Source organism: Callorhinus ursinus, unplaced genomic scaffold, assembly GCF_003265705.2.
Source record: "Callorhinus ursinus isolate GAN/ISIS: 27379988/994484 unplaced genomic scaffold, GSC_fseal_2.0 scaffold10, whole genome shotgun sequence".
NCBI classification, from domain to species: Eukaryota; Metazoa; Chordata; class Mammalia; order Carnivora; family Otariidae; genus Callorhinus; species Callorhinus ursinus.
In genome coordinates this window covers 52,599,222-52,613,555 of record NW_027397072.1, presented here as the reverse complement: position 1 = coordinate 52,613,555, position 14,334 = coordinate 52,599,222, and the positions used below count along the sequence as shown (strand labels likewise).

The window sequence follows — 14,334 nt, the reverse complement described above, 5'->3', positions numbered from 1 at the left end:
CCCTCCAGTGTGTTTGGAGGGAAAGGTGTGGAAGAGGAGAAGAGCAAAGTACCAGGGACACTGCGGTTGGTTAGAGGATTTATGAATACATAAGAACCCCCCTCCCCACCATACACACCTTCCTGAAATAACCATTAGGGAGATACAGCAGGGGTCCGCCGTAGTAACAGATGGGAACATACTCTCCGTCAACAATAGTGAAACTGGCAGACTCAGGCACTGCTGGCGTAGCTATTTGGCAATTTGTTACAAGGGTCATAAATGTATTTATTCGTGTTCCCAGAGACATACCCTGAGGAAAGAATCTGAAAGGGAAAAGCTTCTAGGCATGAAGAGGGAACATCATAATTTAAACAGGAGGCAACATAAATATACAAAAGAGAATGCTTAATTGAATTACACATGTCCATTTTAGTGGAACATCATGACCTTTTTAAAAAGATTTATTTATTTATTTGAGGGAGAGAGAGAGAGAGAGAGAGCGTGCATGAGCAAGCACACCCAAGTGTGTGTGTGTGGGGGAAGGGCAGAGGGAGAGAATCTCAAGCAGACTCCCTGCTGAGTGTGGAGCCCAAAGTGGGACTCGATCTCACAACCCTGAGATCATGACCCGAGCCAAAACCAAGAGTTGGATGCTTAACTGACTGCACTATCCAGGCGCCCTGAACATGATATTTTAAAAGGAAAAATTTCAAGACTTTCCAGCAACATGGAGAAATGCACAACTTGAAAACTTGAGTTTCAAAAGCAGGAATCAAAATCATTTCCTCACCATGACTAACTGTATAAAATTATGAGTGCACCTGGACAGAGGCTAAAAGCAATGCAACAGCGGATGCTTCTGCAGTACTCTGACCAGGAGACATTTGCCTTCTACATTGCCCAAACCTCCCAATATGTTGATCTAGGATCTTTGAAATAAGGGAAATATTACCAGAAATGTCAAAAGACAACGCATAAAATAACAAAACAAAGATCACCAGGCAGAAGCAGACAAAGGGTTCAGGAATCTGGGCTCCTCTTTAGACTCATGATTACATGAGCTGGAAGACTGGGGCTGGTCCCGAGCTCCCCAGCACCCTTGCCCATATGGACTGTCTGAACAGAGCTGGGAGATGGCAAGCCTCTAGGGGAGGGGGAACAGCCCCCCTGCTCCTGCAACGAAGACCCCTCAGGAGCGCAACCGGGCCCCCGGGGTGCAGGGGACAGCCCTGCATGAGCAGAAAGGCCAGGAGCTCCGCAGGAAGCTTAGAGGGCAGGCTCCACCCAGCAGCCGAGGTCTGCTCCGGTCCCCTACTCATCCCCCATGCAGGGCACAGGGGACGGGACTCACCACTCAGGGCGGACGTGCTGTTCTCCAGGGCCTGGCACACAGCCAACAGGAGACCTGTGTGGGGATAAGAGAGGAAAGGTAAGAGTCTGCTTGGCAAACCACTTTCAGGACTCAAGGGCAGGCCCCTTGAAAGGGAAAGACCAGGCAGTTTCACAGAGTGGCCAAAAGGCCGGCCTGGCCACGTAACTTGGGGCTCAGTGCAAAAGGAAAATGTGGGGCCCCTATTCAAAAAGCAGCAAAAAAAAAAAAAAGTGCCATTAACGGTACTCAATATAAAGCTTTTTCCTTCCTTCCATGGTCTCTTTCTACCTGTTCTGGTGTTTTTTTGTTTTTATTTTTTAAATACTGTATAATTTTTTTATTGTAATGAAACACACATAAGATTTACTATTGTCACCATTTTTAAGTGTATAATTCAGTGGCATTAAGCACATTCATGCTGTTGTGCATGTCACGATGGTTGTCTGGCTGCTTATGCCATCTCTCTCGCTCTGCGGTGTGAGGATTCTTGCAGGCTGAGCACCGCACCTCACAGGCGCCCGAGGGCCCCAGGGACGAGTGCACGTGCACAGGCGACCACCCACAGCTGGCTTCCCTTCCCACCAGCAGCTGGACGATGTGCTATGACCCAGCCGGGAAGGGCCATCTGGACAGGTCTTTCTTCTTCCCAGGGACTCCAACCACGGCAGACAGTTGACCCCCAAGGGTACTACAACGTCTGTGTCTGGATGCATCGGGTACCTGGATCAGGGGTAGCGGGCAGCCTTGCCCCTGTCTAGTGACCCACTGAACAGGCCATGGAGCTGCCAACTCGGGATGGGGACAACTGCCACCATGCCCTGTTCCAAAAGGCCAGGGGGTGCACACACATAACACCAACTTTTCTTGTGTCCGGGCCCCGCCAGGGGCAGTGTGGCAGGGCTGAGAACCCACGCAGGGGAGGCAGGGAGGTGGTAGTAAGTAGGATCATGGGAGCCGAGGCTCCAAGTCCCTAGGACACACTCCACTGTCCTACTGGACTTTACTTACGAAATACAAATTCAAAGGTAAAACTATTAAGGATTTCAAGACTGCAACTGCACAGCATTAAACCCCAACCTTGGGGCCCCTGTGAGCATGGGGACTTGGGGAGATGAGAATAGGTTTGCACGCCCACAAAGATGCCCCTGCCAGCAGATGACTTTCTGTGCCCTCCCATTATGGTACTGGAGGTTTCTGGAAACAACAGCAAAGTTCCAATAAAGAAGGAACCTCTTGGGAGTTATGCAATCAGCATGCACTAAATTAGAATGACTTCCTAAAACTGAAATGCAGAAAGATACCCCAGTGGCCGTGCACAGGCCGGGCCACCTATGGGTTAGCCCAGAAGACAGCTGAATCAAGTCAGCACAGAAAACAAGGAGAGTTGTGTGCTGGTACCGCTCAACTGCAAGGGACTACTAGCATACACTCTCGCATGCAGGTAGTGAGGGCTCCTTTCCCCTTTCCACTCAGGGTGTAGACACAGAAGGCCTTGAGTCTCAGGGGAGAAACGTAGTTGGCACAGGGAAAGCAATCATGCTCAGGGCTTTCCTTTCAGCCTTTGAAATAAGAAACATCACAAAAATGGCAGCCTGCTTTTCCTGGAGGTCTGGCATGGATTTCCCAAATACCCCTACACAGGAACCAGCTACTGGGGCTAGAGTAGGGGCAGGGGGCGAGAGAGAAAGTGGGTAAAATCAAACGCCTTCCTCCATGCAATTCCTTCTTGCTGCTCATTTTGGAAGCATGGCTCTTAGGGTTCCTCTGGGACATACTTAAACAGCCGAGTCCGGAATCTGCACACCAAGCATCCAAGTGAGGCATTCCTGCTAGGGCCAGGTCCACACTGCCAGATGGGGACCGGTCATGATCGGGCTTTGCTGGTACCGCCACAAAGCACTCTGGGACAAAGTCAGCCAGTGACCAGTAGTAACACAAAGAACACGGGGATTCCTTGCAAAATTCTGAGGAAGCACTATTGGCTTGTCACAAACTGTCCCCAAACCAATGACTTATCTTGCCACCTCCTTCCCGGGCCCCATATCCTGTCAGTCAGCGAAAGCAGAGCTGGTATAGTTTCTGGCCTCCATATCAACCGCTGCTTGAGCAAAGCCAAGACAAGAAAGCAAATACCGTCCAACTGTAGCCAGGACCAAGCAGAGATGGACACCAACTCTCCGAAGTCCGTGGAGAGGCCAACACCCCCGCCCCCCACAGGTTGTGGGGCAGGTTACTTCGCCCGCTCTCTTCCTCACCCATAAAGATATCCACTGCCAAGCTCACAAAGGCATTCTGAGAACTCATCGGAGTTTGCAAAATCACCATGTTCCACAGATGAAAGTCACTGGGTTTCTTGAGCAATATGGAGAACAGTTCCTCTCTATACCCGCAAAATCCCACGGTAAACAACTTAATGCCCTGAGCTTCTCTCTGCAATCTTGGTTCAGGCACAACTTCTGTTGATGAGAGGTGAGGCCTCTGCTTTCCCGGGGCGTCTCAGACCAAAGGACGGGGGTCAGACCTCTTTCACTGCCCCCCACCAGGTGGGGCTGCCCCTTATGGGGCAAGTACCAGTTCCAGGTCCAGCACTCAGGTTTTAGGTGTTCGTCAGTCGTGATTACCCATGATGTGGCATCTCCCAGCTCCCTGCCTTCTGGCCCACCCAGCCTCTGGAAACAGGCAAGGAAATGGAGGCTTACAGAGGTGAAGAATTTGTCCAAGCTCCTGCAGTGAAGTTCAAGCTCAAGGCTGTCCGAAGCCCATGTCCAGGACAACGTTTCATCATCACACCACTCCCGGTCCTCTAACCATAGTCTGTCAGGAAACACTGGCAGGTGTGTCTCACCAGCTGCAACCCCCAAATTAGTCTGAACAACAGATTCAGCAGGCCTAGCAGCAAAGCTTGATCCCTCTGTTCTGGAGGCAGCCGCTGCCTCCAATTTCCCCCACTAGGAGCCAGGTCTGCTGAGAGGCAAGGATGTGAGCGATCCAGACCCATGGCTGCCTCATCTGCATAAGGCCAGGTGCTCGGAAAAGCCAGGCTGTGTGAAGGCCTTCCACAAACCCGTGGTCCTCGTAGGCTCTGAGGCTCATCCGAAACACAGGCGATCCTCCCCTGGGGCACCCATGTGGGGACGGTACAGCTGCCACAGGCAGCGGCCCCAGGAAGACCACACACAGTTCAGATGGCGGCTTGGAGGCCACAGCCACACGCTCCCCTCGCCTGCCATGGGCCCCCCAAGTGGCCTCCCTCTGGGGCACAAGTTCTTCCGGGCTGCTCTTGCTAACGCCTTTCTGCTTAAATAGCTCCAAAGAGGGGAATCCCTGGATCATGGAGTTCAAAAAAGAAAAAAGGGGACGTGGGGGGGGAACCTATGAAAGCTGATCCTCCACCCAGAGAAGAGTGGAAACCCAGGCCTGCCCTCAAGGGGGACAAGGGTTGCGGTGCTTACAATTTAGCTGTTTGGAACATAAAGTTCCAACAGAAAGAATGTCAAAAAAGAGGCTAACCTATTTATCTGGTGAGTTCATAGACCGAAGCCACCATGAAACCCATCCACTGATATGCCAATGGTACCCTATCTCCCCTGGGCCACAGAGCACACACCCCAGTCCCTCCGTGCAGCCCCTCACTCACACACGGGACTGGGACACCCTCTATCCTCTCCCACCCATCAGCCTCGTGACCAGCTCCTCTGTGGACACTCAGCTCTAGTGTCCAGATCTGGGAGAAGCATCCTCAGGCCCCTGGGAACCCCAGCACAGACAGTTGACCCTGCCCTGCTCTGGCAATCTGAGACAGCCAGTGTTTGCTTCCCAGCTCTGACCCAGTCCATTTTGGATCAGTTGTTGCCCCCAGAAATCAAGAGTTGCACATCTCATCCATTTTAAGCCAGGCTGCCTGAGTGAAAGGGTAAAGGGTAGGTTGTGGTGTCAGGGTGATGTGGAGGGGATGGCGAGAGGGTGCTGTAGATCCTTTTGGATGAAGAATACCATGGATTTAAAGGAGATGCTGAAAAAAGACCCATGGGTAAAGAAACAATGCAGGCAGGAGAGAGGGGCAGAAGAGAGTGTGGGTGCTGGCGGGGGGCAGCCAGGATCCCCCCTGCCCCGCTGTACTCAGTCAGGGCTGGAAGGTCATATGGGACACAGCCAGGATCTCAGGAAGTGGTGGGTGGTACCTAGAGAGGGAGAATCCTGCAGTTTGGCCTGTGGTCTACAGGGACATGCACGGGGCAATCGTGTGGGCACAAAAATGCGTGTGAACGGGTCACATAGGACCCAGGGCCTGCTGATATGGCTTCTAATGCCTCTTCCCTTATGAACTGCATCCCAATATTTAAGGTTTACCTGCCAGCGTGGCAGGATTTTAAGTACATAGGAAAAACTAGTAGTGTAGAACTTTATCAGTATTTTTTTTTTAAAGATTTTATTTATTTATTTGACAGAGAGAGACACAGCAAGAGAGGGAACACAAGCAGGGGGAGTGGGAGAGGGAGAAGCAGGCTTCCTGCCTAGCAGGGAGCCCGACACGGGGCTCGATCCCAGGACTCTGGGATCATGAGCTGAGCCAAAGGCAGACGCTTAACGACTGAGCCACCCAGGCGCCCCCTTATCAGTATTTTTAAATGCAAGAGGTTTTGATCCACAGGACAATGCTGGCTGGTTTCAGGGTAAGAACTGGTTAGGAAGAAAGAAAAAGAAAACAAACACACTGCAGGTAGGGACAAGGAGGAAGTCTGGTAGGACCGGGAGACAAGGAGCTTGCCCCTGGCGAGAATACCCGTAAGTGTCATGGTTGAAAGCAGCCACATGCATCCCCCATCGCCCTGGTGTAGGGAGGATGGCCCTCAGAGAGTCTATGGTTTCTCCCCAAGGAAGAGGTGACAATTCACATTTGCCCCTGCTGACGGAGACATCAGTGACACTTGCTTCAGAGGATGTCAGGCAAAGCTGCAGAGGGATCTGTAGAAGAACTGGCCAGACAGGATTAGGAATACTCTGGGGATAGCAGGGGGAGTTTAGAAATATGTGACATGGGAATGAATCACCCTGGGCAGACGGGCTTATGGGACAGAGGGCTCTTTCTTCCACCATCCCAGCATCTCAACCCTGCTTTTAAAAACACAGGTTGGACCCTGCTACCCAAGGAGAGAGCCTTACAGAGACGTTATTTGAAAGAGTTAGTGTCGTGTGGCAGGTGGCATGTCGTGATGCACAGCAAAGAAACCAACTATGCAGGGAGGGGGCAGCTTTTAGTTACAAACCCATACAGGTGAAGGACCTGACCCCTTTGCCCCAACACAGCCGTGACATGGGACGAGTGAAGCAGGAAGACATTTCTATGCCAGTGGCAGGTGGCGGAGGGAAAACCACTGGAGCCTGACCGGTCTCCCGAGCTCCCTCCTCACATGATTCAGTCAGAGGATGGTTACCACTGCGGCTGACAGCGTTAATACAGGTTAAGAGCCACAACATTTGCTCGAGCGCTGACTACGTGCCCTGCAGAGTCTCCCTCAAGAGTCAAAGCAAGTCCTAGGAAGTAGATACTGTCGTGCTCCCATTTTGGAGGTAAGAAAGTAGAGGTACAGGAGATTAGGTAACCTGCCCAAGGTCACCTAGCTGGAACGTGACAGATATCGCAAGCTCCTGTAACGAGGTCCAGTTGGCCCCACTTTGCTTCTGCTGCTCCTGCCAAGTACAAAGAACACAGACATGCTAGAAAAGACCGCCTACTCCTCCTCTCTCCTGCAGAGAGCCCAGGTTATGTATTGTGACGTGAGGAACACAGGCCAACGGGAGCCCAGAGACCAGGGTCAGCTACGAATGGTGTCACCCTTAGCCAATCACTTCACCTCTCTCAATCTTAGGCTCCTTATCTTTAATGACAGAATGGGCCAGAATGTCTGCCAGTCCATAAATTCCAGGCATCTATGAAGATTCAGGGCTGTCTATCTTCTTCAACCATCCAGCCAGGGAAGTGGTGGGGGGGGACACACAATGGCTTCGTTCCACAACTCTGTAGGTGGATCCCTGCCTTGAAGAAGGCTCAGACAAAGTAAAGCCTTTGTGTGCCTGTCTCAGTGAGCGAGCCTGGTTTATGGTAATTCTGTCCTTCAATTTAGCATGGCATTTATATCAAATATCAGAAGATGTGTGAGACCCTAAATCTAATCCTAAACAAGCACTTTCTATCTCTACATTTTCAACACAGTCTTGATAATATACTCCAAGCTCACAATCCATGAGGGAATGCACTTGGGTCAGTGAGCCTGGGACTCTCAGCTGCCCCTCCTAATGACCCCCTGGGGTGGCTGTAAGTGGTAAAGTCCACCTTGATGAATCTAAGGCAACACCTCATGATTATGGCATGGAAAATAAGCCAGTGTCACCTGAATGTTCATAGGTATTTTCCATATCCATCTCAATATATCTGCAGATGGGAAAAAGCCAAAGTATTCAGGAGGAACCTTCAGGATCAGGGAAGAAGAGATGAGCAGATGGGGTCTCGAATGTAAGGTCTACCACTTTCTAATTCTGATTCAGGGTCTGTGATGGCAGAGCAGAAAGGAGCCTTGCCCTCAGAACAGGTTTCAAATCCGAGTCCTGCCATCCTTATCTGTGAGACCTTGGGTATGTTATCTAACCTTGCTGAGCCTCGGCATCCTCATTCATAAATAAGGATGACAACTCCTCACATGGCTTCTGCAAGGATTAAAGGCAATAAAATGGAATGCACAAAGTCAGAGAAAAATAGAATTTTCCATACGAAAGCAAAGGCAGCAGAGGATGGGCTGCCAAAGGCGCCATACTGATCACGTTTCCACAGACGCTTCCCCTGCTTCCTATAGCCTCTAGCACCCTGACCACTCCCCAGAAGCCTGTACCTCAAACCATGTGTTCAAAAATAAACTCGTCTCATCCCTGACCTGTTCCACCTCCTCCCGGCTTCTAGGCGGGGCTGACGACCCAACAGCCATCGTCTACCCCTCCCTCTCCTTTACCCCATACCCAAGCCCAGGCCTCCTCCGCAGTCTGCCTCTACATTGTCTATCTCATCCTGCGCGCACCCCCCCCCCCCCCCGCATCCCTACTGCTAATGCCCCAATTCAGGCCTCATCATCTCTCCTGGGCTATCGCAATAGTTGCCTGACTGGTTTGCCTGCCAAGAGCATTTTTACCTTTGCTCCTGCTGCCAGAGTGAGTTTCCTGAAACACCTGCTGGACCATAGCACTTCTTTCCTCTAAACTCCCCCACAGGCTTCCTGCTCACAGAACCCAGCCTGAAGTCCCGAGCAGAGATGTAAGGTGCAGAACCTGGTCCCAAACCCTATTTCCACCTGCTACTCTCTTTGGACCCATTGACTCCAGCTGCCTGTCATGATTCCCTCTGCCCTGCGCACAACCTGCAATCACTCAGCTCAGAGCTGTGGGCTCACGCTACCAGGGTCTGGACTCCAGTCCTTGTGGTTTTGTGATACTTAATTGCCTGAGCCTGAGTTTTCTTTGCTGTAAAAAGAGCTAAAGATATCTCTTTCCTGGAGCGCCTGGGTGGCTCAGTCATTAAGCGTCTGCCTTCGGCTCAGGTCATGATCCCGGGGTCCTGGGATCGAGCCCCGTGTCGGGCTCCCTGCTCGGCAGGAAGCCCGCTTCTCCCTCTCCCACTCCCCCGGCTTGTGTTCCCTCTCTCGCTGTGTCTCCGTCAAAGAAAAAAAAAAAAGATATCTCTTTTCTGCACAGGGTTGTGATGAAGATTAAATGGGGGGAAGGGGACCCATGGAAAACGTGGGGTACACAGAGTGGCACATGATAAACATGCAACACATGGAGCTACCACCGACAGTTGCTGGGAATATTCCCCTGATCTCTCAGGCTGGCACGCCCCTTCCTCTTCCTCCACCCATGAAGTCAGATTTGCCTCTCAAAGCCCCCCCAAGTGTCAGAAATAATCATTTCTTCTTCAGAGCAAACCTTATCTGATTTTGCCTTGTAGTTTGGAAGTTTTCCCATCTTCTCTGTCTCCCCCTCTGGTGCGGCCAGATGATGTGCTGCTCATCTCTACCGCCAGGCCAGGCACCATGCCTCACACCTAGTTAGGTCTTTGACCCATGTATGTTGCACTGAGTTTTTCTAAGAGGTCACTAACCTGAAAACAGAGTGGAGGGTGAGTGTTGAGGGTGTGCGGATGGGGAATGGGAAAACCAGCTGATCCTCAGAATTCCTTCCTCACTTCTATGGTATACCCTCCAGAGACACAGCTCTAAGTCTTGGTTCTCATTCTGATTTCAGGGGAGATGAACAACTCTTGAAACCTGGCCTGCATGGATGCATTCATTCATTCAAGTACTTGCTGAGCACCACTACACGGCAGACTCCACTCCAGGTGCTGCAGACCTAGAAAAGGACTAAAAGTTCCTTCTCTTACAGTGTCTGCAACAGATCCTTCCTGTGAGAAATAATCCTTCCCAGTCTAGGCAAACCATTCACACTGAACTCCATCATAAATGTCTGACTGCACCACCATTTGGGGGGAAGGGAGGGAAGGGGACTTAAAATGTTTCTTCTATTTTTTTTTAAGATTTTATTTATTCATTTGAGAGAGAGAGAGAGAGAGTGAGCGAGTGAGTGAGCACAAGCAGGGGGAGAGGGAGAGGGAGAAGCAGACTCCCCACTGAGCAGGGAGCCCGATGTGGGGCTTGAGCCCAGGACCCTGGGATCATGACCTGAGCTGAAGGCAGATGCTTAACCGACTGAGCCACCCAGGTGCCCCTGTGTCTATTTCAATAACGATGTGAACTGGCCTCCGTAGAGGAGGAGTGCAGAGAGCCATCCTTCTCCGGAGCCTGGAGTGAGTCTCCCTAACCCGCATGCCAAGATGACCCTGACTTGTTTGGGGTACCTGCTGGCATGACTCCAGAGATGTTTATTTTCACATCCTTAACTCATTTTGTAGGCTTTCCCTGAAAACTTTATGAGAAAACAGGAAGATCTGAACCGGGTGCCCCCAAGGAGGAAGAGACAGGGTCAAGAGGGGGCCAGAGCCGAGTGGACCGGCTTGGAGCAGCAGGAGGGCCAGCCTAAGGACTGTTTGCAGAGCCCTACATGCCCAGGGGCTCTTCGGGCAAAGGCAGGACTTGCCACAGGAGTTTAGTCTAGAGAAGGAAACACAACTGAAGTAAACACACTTACCTGCGTTCTGCGAGCATCTCTCATGCTCTCTATTCAAGCCCTTTGTTCCACCCAAATGCGTCTACCATGGTTCAGGTATCCTAAATTTCCTTGTTCTTTCCTGCTGCCCCCGCCCTTCTCCCCACCCTTCCAGGCCCACTAGACCCCTACCTCCTCCACAGCACCCTCCTGACCTCCAGCAGGCATGCCGTCTCCTTTTGCCCCCGGACCGGGGTCAGTCCTGTCAGCATTGGTGGGTGCGGGGCCCGCTGCAGTCACTCACATGGGCCGGCCCCCTTGCTCTCTCTCTCTCAGCCCAGACCTCGTTTCCTACTAAATCTCTGATTTAGAAGAACTGATTACGGTCTTTCTCTACTTCAAGGGGCAAATGGGAATATTTGCCAAATGCTTTGAGCTCTTGACAGTCGAGATCTTAATAAATGCCCGGGACTGACAGCGCATGCACAGAGAAGGAATGCAGCTGCAAAAGGTGATGTGCGGTCTGACTTCTGGAAAGGCATGCCAAAAAAATAAAGGACTAAGTAAAAAAGCCAGAGAGACCCTCTCAGCAGGATGTGGAGGCTGCCCGTTGAGACACCTTTGTTTCTGAGGTCTGGTAGGTGAGGTCACACCTCACACTGCTATGGCAGACATCTTCCTCTTCTAACACCCCACCCACTTCAGAGCCTCCTAGAACAATGCCACTGATTTGGTGGTCTAAGAGGACTGAAGCAAACAGCATTCAGGGACAACAGATCTTTACAGAAAAATGGGCTAACCAGGATGCACCAAGCATCTCCTCTGGGCAGGAATGGCCCTGTGCCCACTCCCACCCACACAGACCTATGCTACGCCCTTTTGTGTGGGGAGGAAGCAGTCATCTCTTGGGCAGAGTTAAAGGCTTAGCAAAGACCTGGGCCAAGGGCTGGGTACTAAGTCAAACTTCCTTTTCCAGCAGGCCTGCTCCCGTGCTTGCTGGCAGAGGGCCGCGTCCAGGGACTGCGGGGCAGCGGGGTGAGGATCACGGAGCCCTCCCGGGCCTGCTGGAGGTCCCCGGCTGCCAAATCACCAACAGGCTCACCCAGGACCGAGCTCTGAGGTTGCAAGCCGCTGTGCCAAGCTGAGGTGCTCTGAAACCTTGTACCAGCTGGCTGACACTGACTGGAGACATCAGAGCGTCTGCAGCAAGGGCTATGCTTGACTTTCCCAGAGTCCCAGAGGAGAGAAGGGGCGGGGGGGGGGGGAACGGGCTAGAGACCAGGCCAGGATGAAGTGGCAGATGCAGTAGTCTTACCTGCAGGGTCCCTCAGTACTGGGACCAGGTGAGCCAAGACCCAGCTGCCAGGAAATGCAGAAATCAAATGCCAGCTCTGGAAGAGTCCCCAGGGACCTTATAGATCTCCCTCCCCCTCCACAGAGGCCCATGGCCATGTCTCAGTTTCGCCTGGCCTTGTGGCCCCAGAGGGGCCATCCGCCAGGCCCAGGGTCAGCAGTGGCTCGGCCTGGACCTCCAACCAGCAGAGTCAGCCTCTCAGCAGGCCCAACAAAGCCAGGCTATTCCCTCAGCTACGTCATGGCCATAAGTACACACCACTCACAGCAAGTGGCTTGGAAGCAGGCTATGCGCCGGGAGGAGATTAAAAAAAAAAAACGCAATCCTTGAACTCTGCCCCATTTCCTCCATTCGAATAGCTTGGTAGTGACAAACTCATCACTTCCCGCTGCTTCACTCGGGACACCCCCAGAACCACCCCGCGAAAGGCATTGCGATGCTTGGGCCAAGATAAATACCAGCGTGACTTGGAAGAATTTCAGATCGATGCAGCATCAGCCTGGAAAGGGGGTGGTGGAGAGAGGGGACAGCCAGCCTTGCACCAGTGCTAATCACCACGGTCAGGCTTCCATCGTGTTCTGTGTTCTCAAGGCCGGCCGCAGAACACCCTTAGGAGAACTCACTTGATCAGATGAGGGCCAGTGATTGAGAAGCAGGGGCCAAACAGAGGAAACAGATTCCTGGAACTACAGATTTTTAAGAGTTAAGGGGAAAACACTCTGAAGTTCTCGTAACCCTATGTTTCTCAACCCCCGTCACACTGCTGACTCGAAAAATGTCGAGTGCCTTTCCTTGGGCCCTGGAGACGAGTGAGGGGCGGGAGGAGAGGCAGACGACAGAATGGGTGAGAAAGGGCCTCGGGGACAAGTGCAGGTGCCAGCCGCTGAAAAGGATCCGGACAAGGCGAGGGCAGGAGGTATTGGATTGACAGCCTTGCCCTAGGAGACCCTGAGCAGGCCACCCCTACCCGGGTTCTCACCCCTGGCAGTGCCCCTAGGGAGCCTCGGGAAACTCGTGGGGGGGGGGCTCCTGATCGTCACAATGACTGGGGGGCACTGCTCGTATTTAGGCAGTAAGAGCAGGGACACTAAGTTGCTGTAATGCATAGGATTTTGTCCCACATAAGATGCTCATAGTGCACCCCACTGAGAAGTTCTGCACCCCACCAGGGCCAGTCCCTTCAAGCATGGGGCATGTAGCCTCCAACTGCACACGAGCAGAAGCACCCAAAACTTGGGGGGAAACGGAACAAGCCAGAAGTCACAGGAATGGATGGTGGTACTCATTAGAGCCTTGTGAATGGTCTTTGGAAAGCTCATGGGGGGTGGTAGGGGGTGGTCCTCCTGCTGATGTGCCTGCTCTCCTTTAACTGGGATCCTCCCTTCCCCCTTCGAGATTCCTTCTATTCTTATGCTCATCTGTCTGTCTCTCTGTATTAACCTGGAGCACTTGGGTTGCACAACATGAAGCCTACCTATAAAGTAATGAGACTGACAAAGCACAGACAGAGCCCACTCCCAGTGTTTTATAGTCATGGGGTTCCAAAGAGACTCCCAAAAGCCCTAAGGGGGAAGAAGTGATTGGAGTAGGGATGTATTCTTGTCTCTTAGCCTGCTGCCCAATTTTAGGGCCCCTGACAAATTTCCCTCCGCCAATGTGGATTCTTCTAGCCACAGGGAGCACAGCCATTCAGTGAACGCCCCCAAAGCACTTAGTTGTATGTGCAAAGTCTTATCTGCCGCGGGGAGACAAACCAGTTATGAACAGGGCATGCCCATCCCCACTGTTTTGGGGTGGAGAGCATCATGCACCTTTTAGCGGTGTCAACACATTTTAAAGGAAGACCAAAAACCTGGGAAGACACAATAGCCCTTCTCTTGGGAAATGGGAATGGGATCTCTCCCACCAACCTGCTCCTGCCCCTTTCCCTATTTACTTTTTTGAACTTTTGGCGGGGGGGGGGGGGGGAGAGAGGAGAAGGAAAAGGGAAGAGGGATCAGGGAAAAGGGGACATTTTCTTAGGATGGTTTAGCTCAGGCAAGAACAGGAGAATGACAGAACAACGTGGGTGGCAGCCTGCACGTTTAAATCCCAGACAGGAGCGCAGTGAGAAGGGGGTCTTGATTAATATTCAGTGTATTTCTGAAGCATTGCCTAGAAAAAACATCAGACTCATCTAGAAGAAGGTTGTTGGTATAGGAAGCAAAACCAGCTGGTGAGATGGTACAGCTCCTTTGGTGGACAGCTGAGTGGTTTGTGGCAAAATAAAACACCACGTAACCATATGGTCCAGCAGCAGAGCTTCTTGGTATTTACCCAAGTGATTGAAAACTTACGTCCACAGAAAAACCTGCACACACATGTTTATAGTGGCTTTACTCATAATTGCCAAAACTTTGAAGTCACCAGGAGGTCCTTTGGTAGATGAATGGATAAACATCCAGACAGTGGACTATTAAATGCATAGTATTAAGTGAAA

At 51.8% G+C, this 14,334-nt stretch overlaps 1 protein-coding gene across 2 annotated transcripts in view; it reads right to left on the bottom strand.

The window, feature by feature from the left end:
- The window catches only part of TGFA (transforming growth factor alpha), a 105,846-nt gene that overhangs the window by 67,943 nt on the left and 23,569 nt on the right, over nucleotides 1-14,334 (bottom strand). For both annotated transcript variants that reach the window (XM_073897561.1, XM_073897560.1), the window contains exon 2: nucleotides 1,334-1,387. In XM_073897561.1, the coding sequence (XP_073753662.1) occupies nucleotides 1,334-1,387 (54 nt within the window). The remainder of the gene's footprint in view (nucleotides 1-1,333; nucleotides 1,388-14,334) is intronic.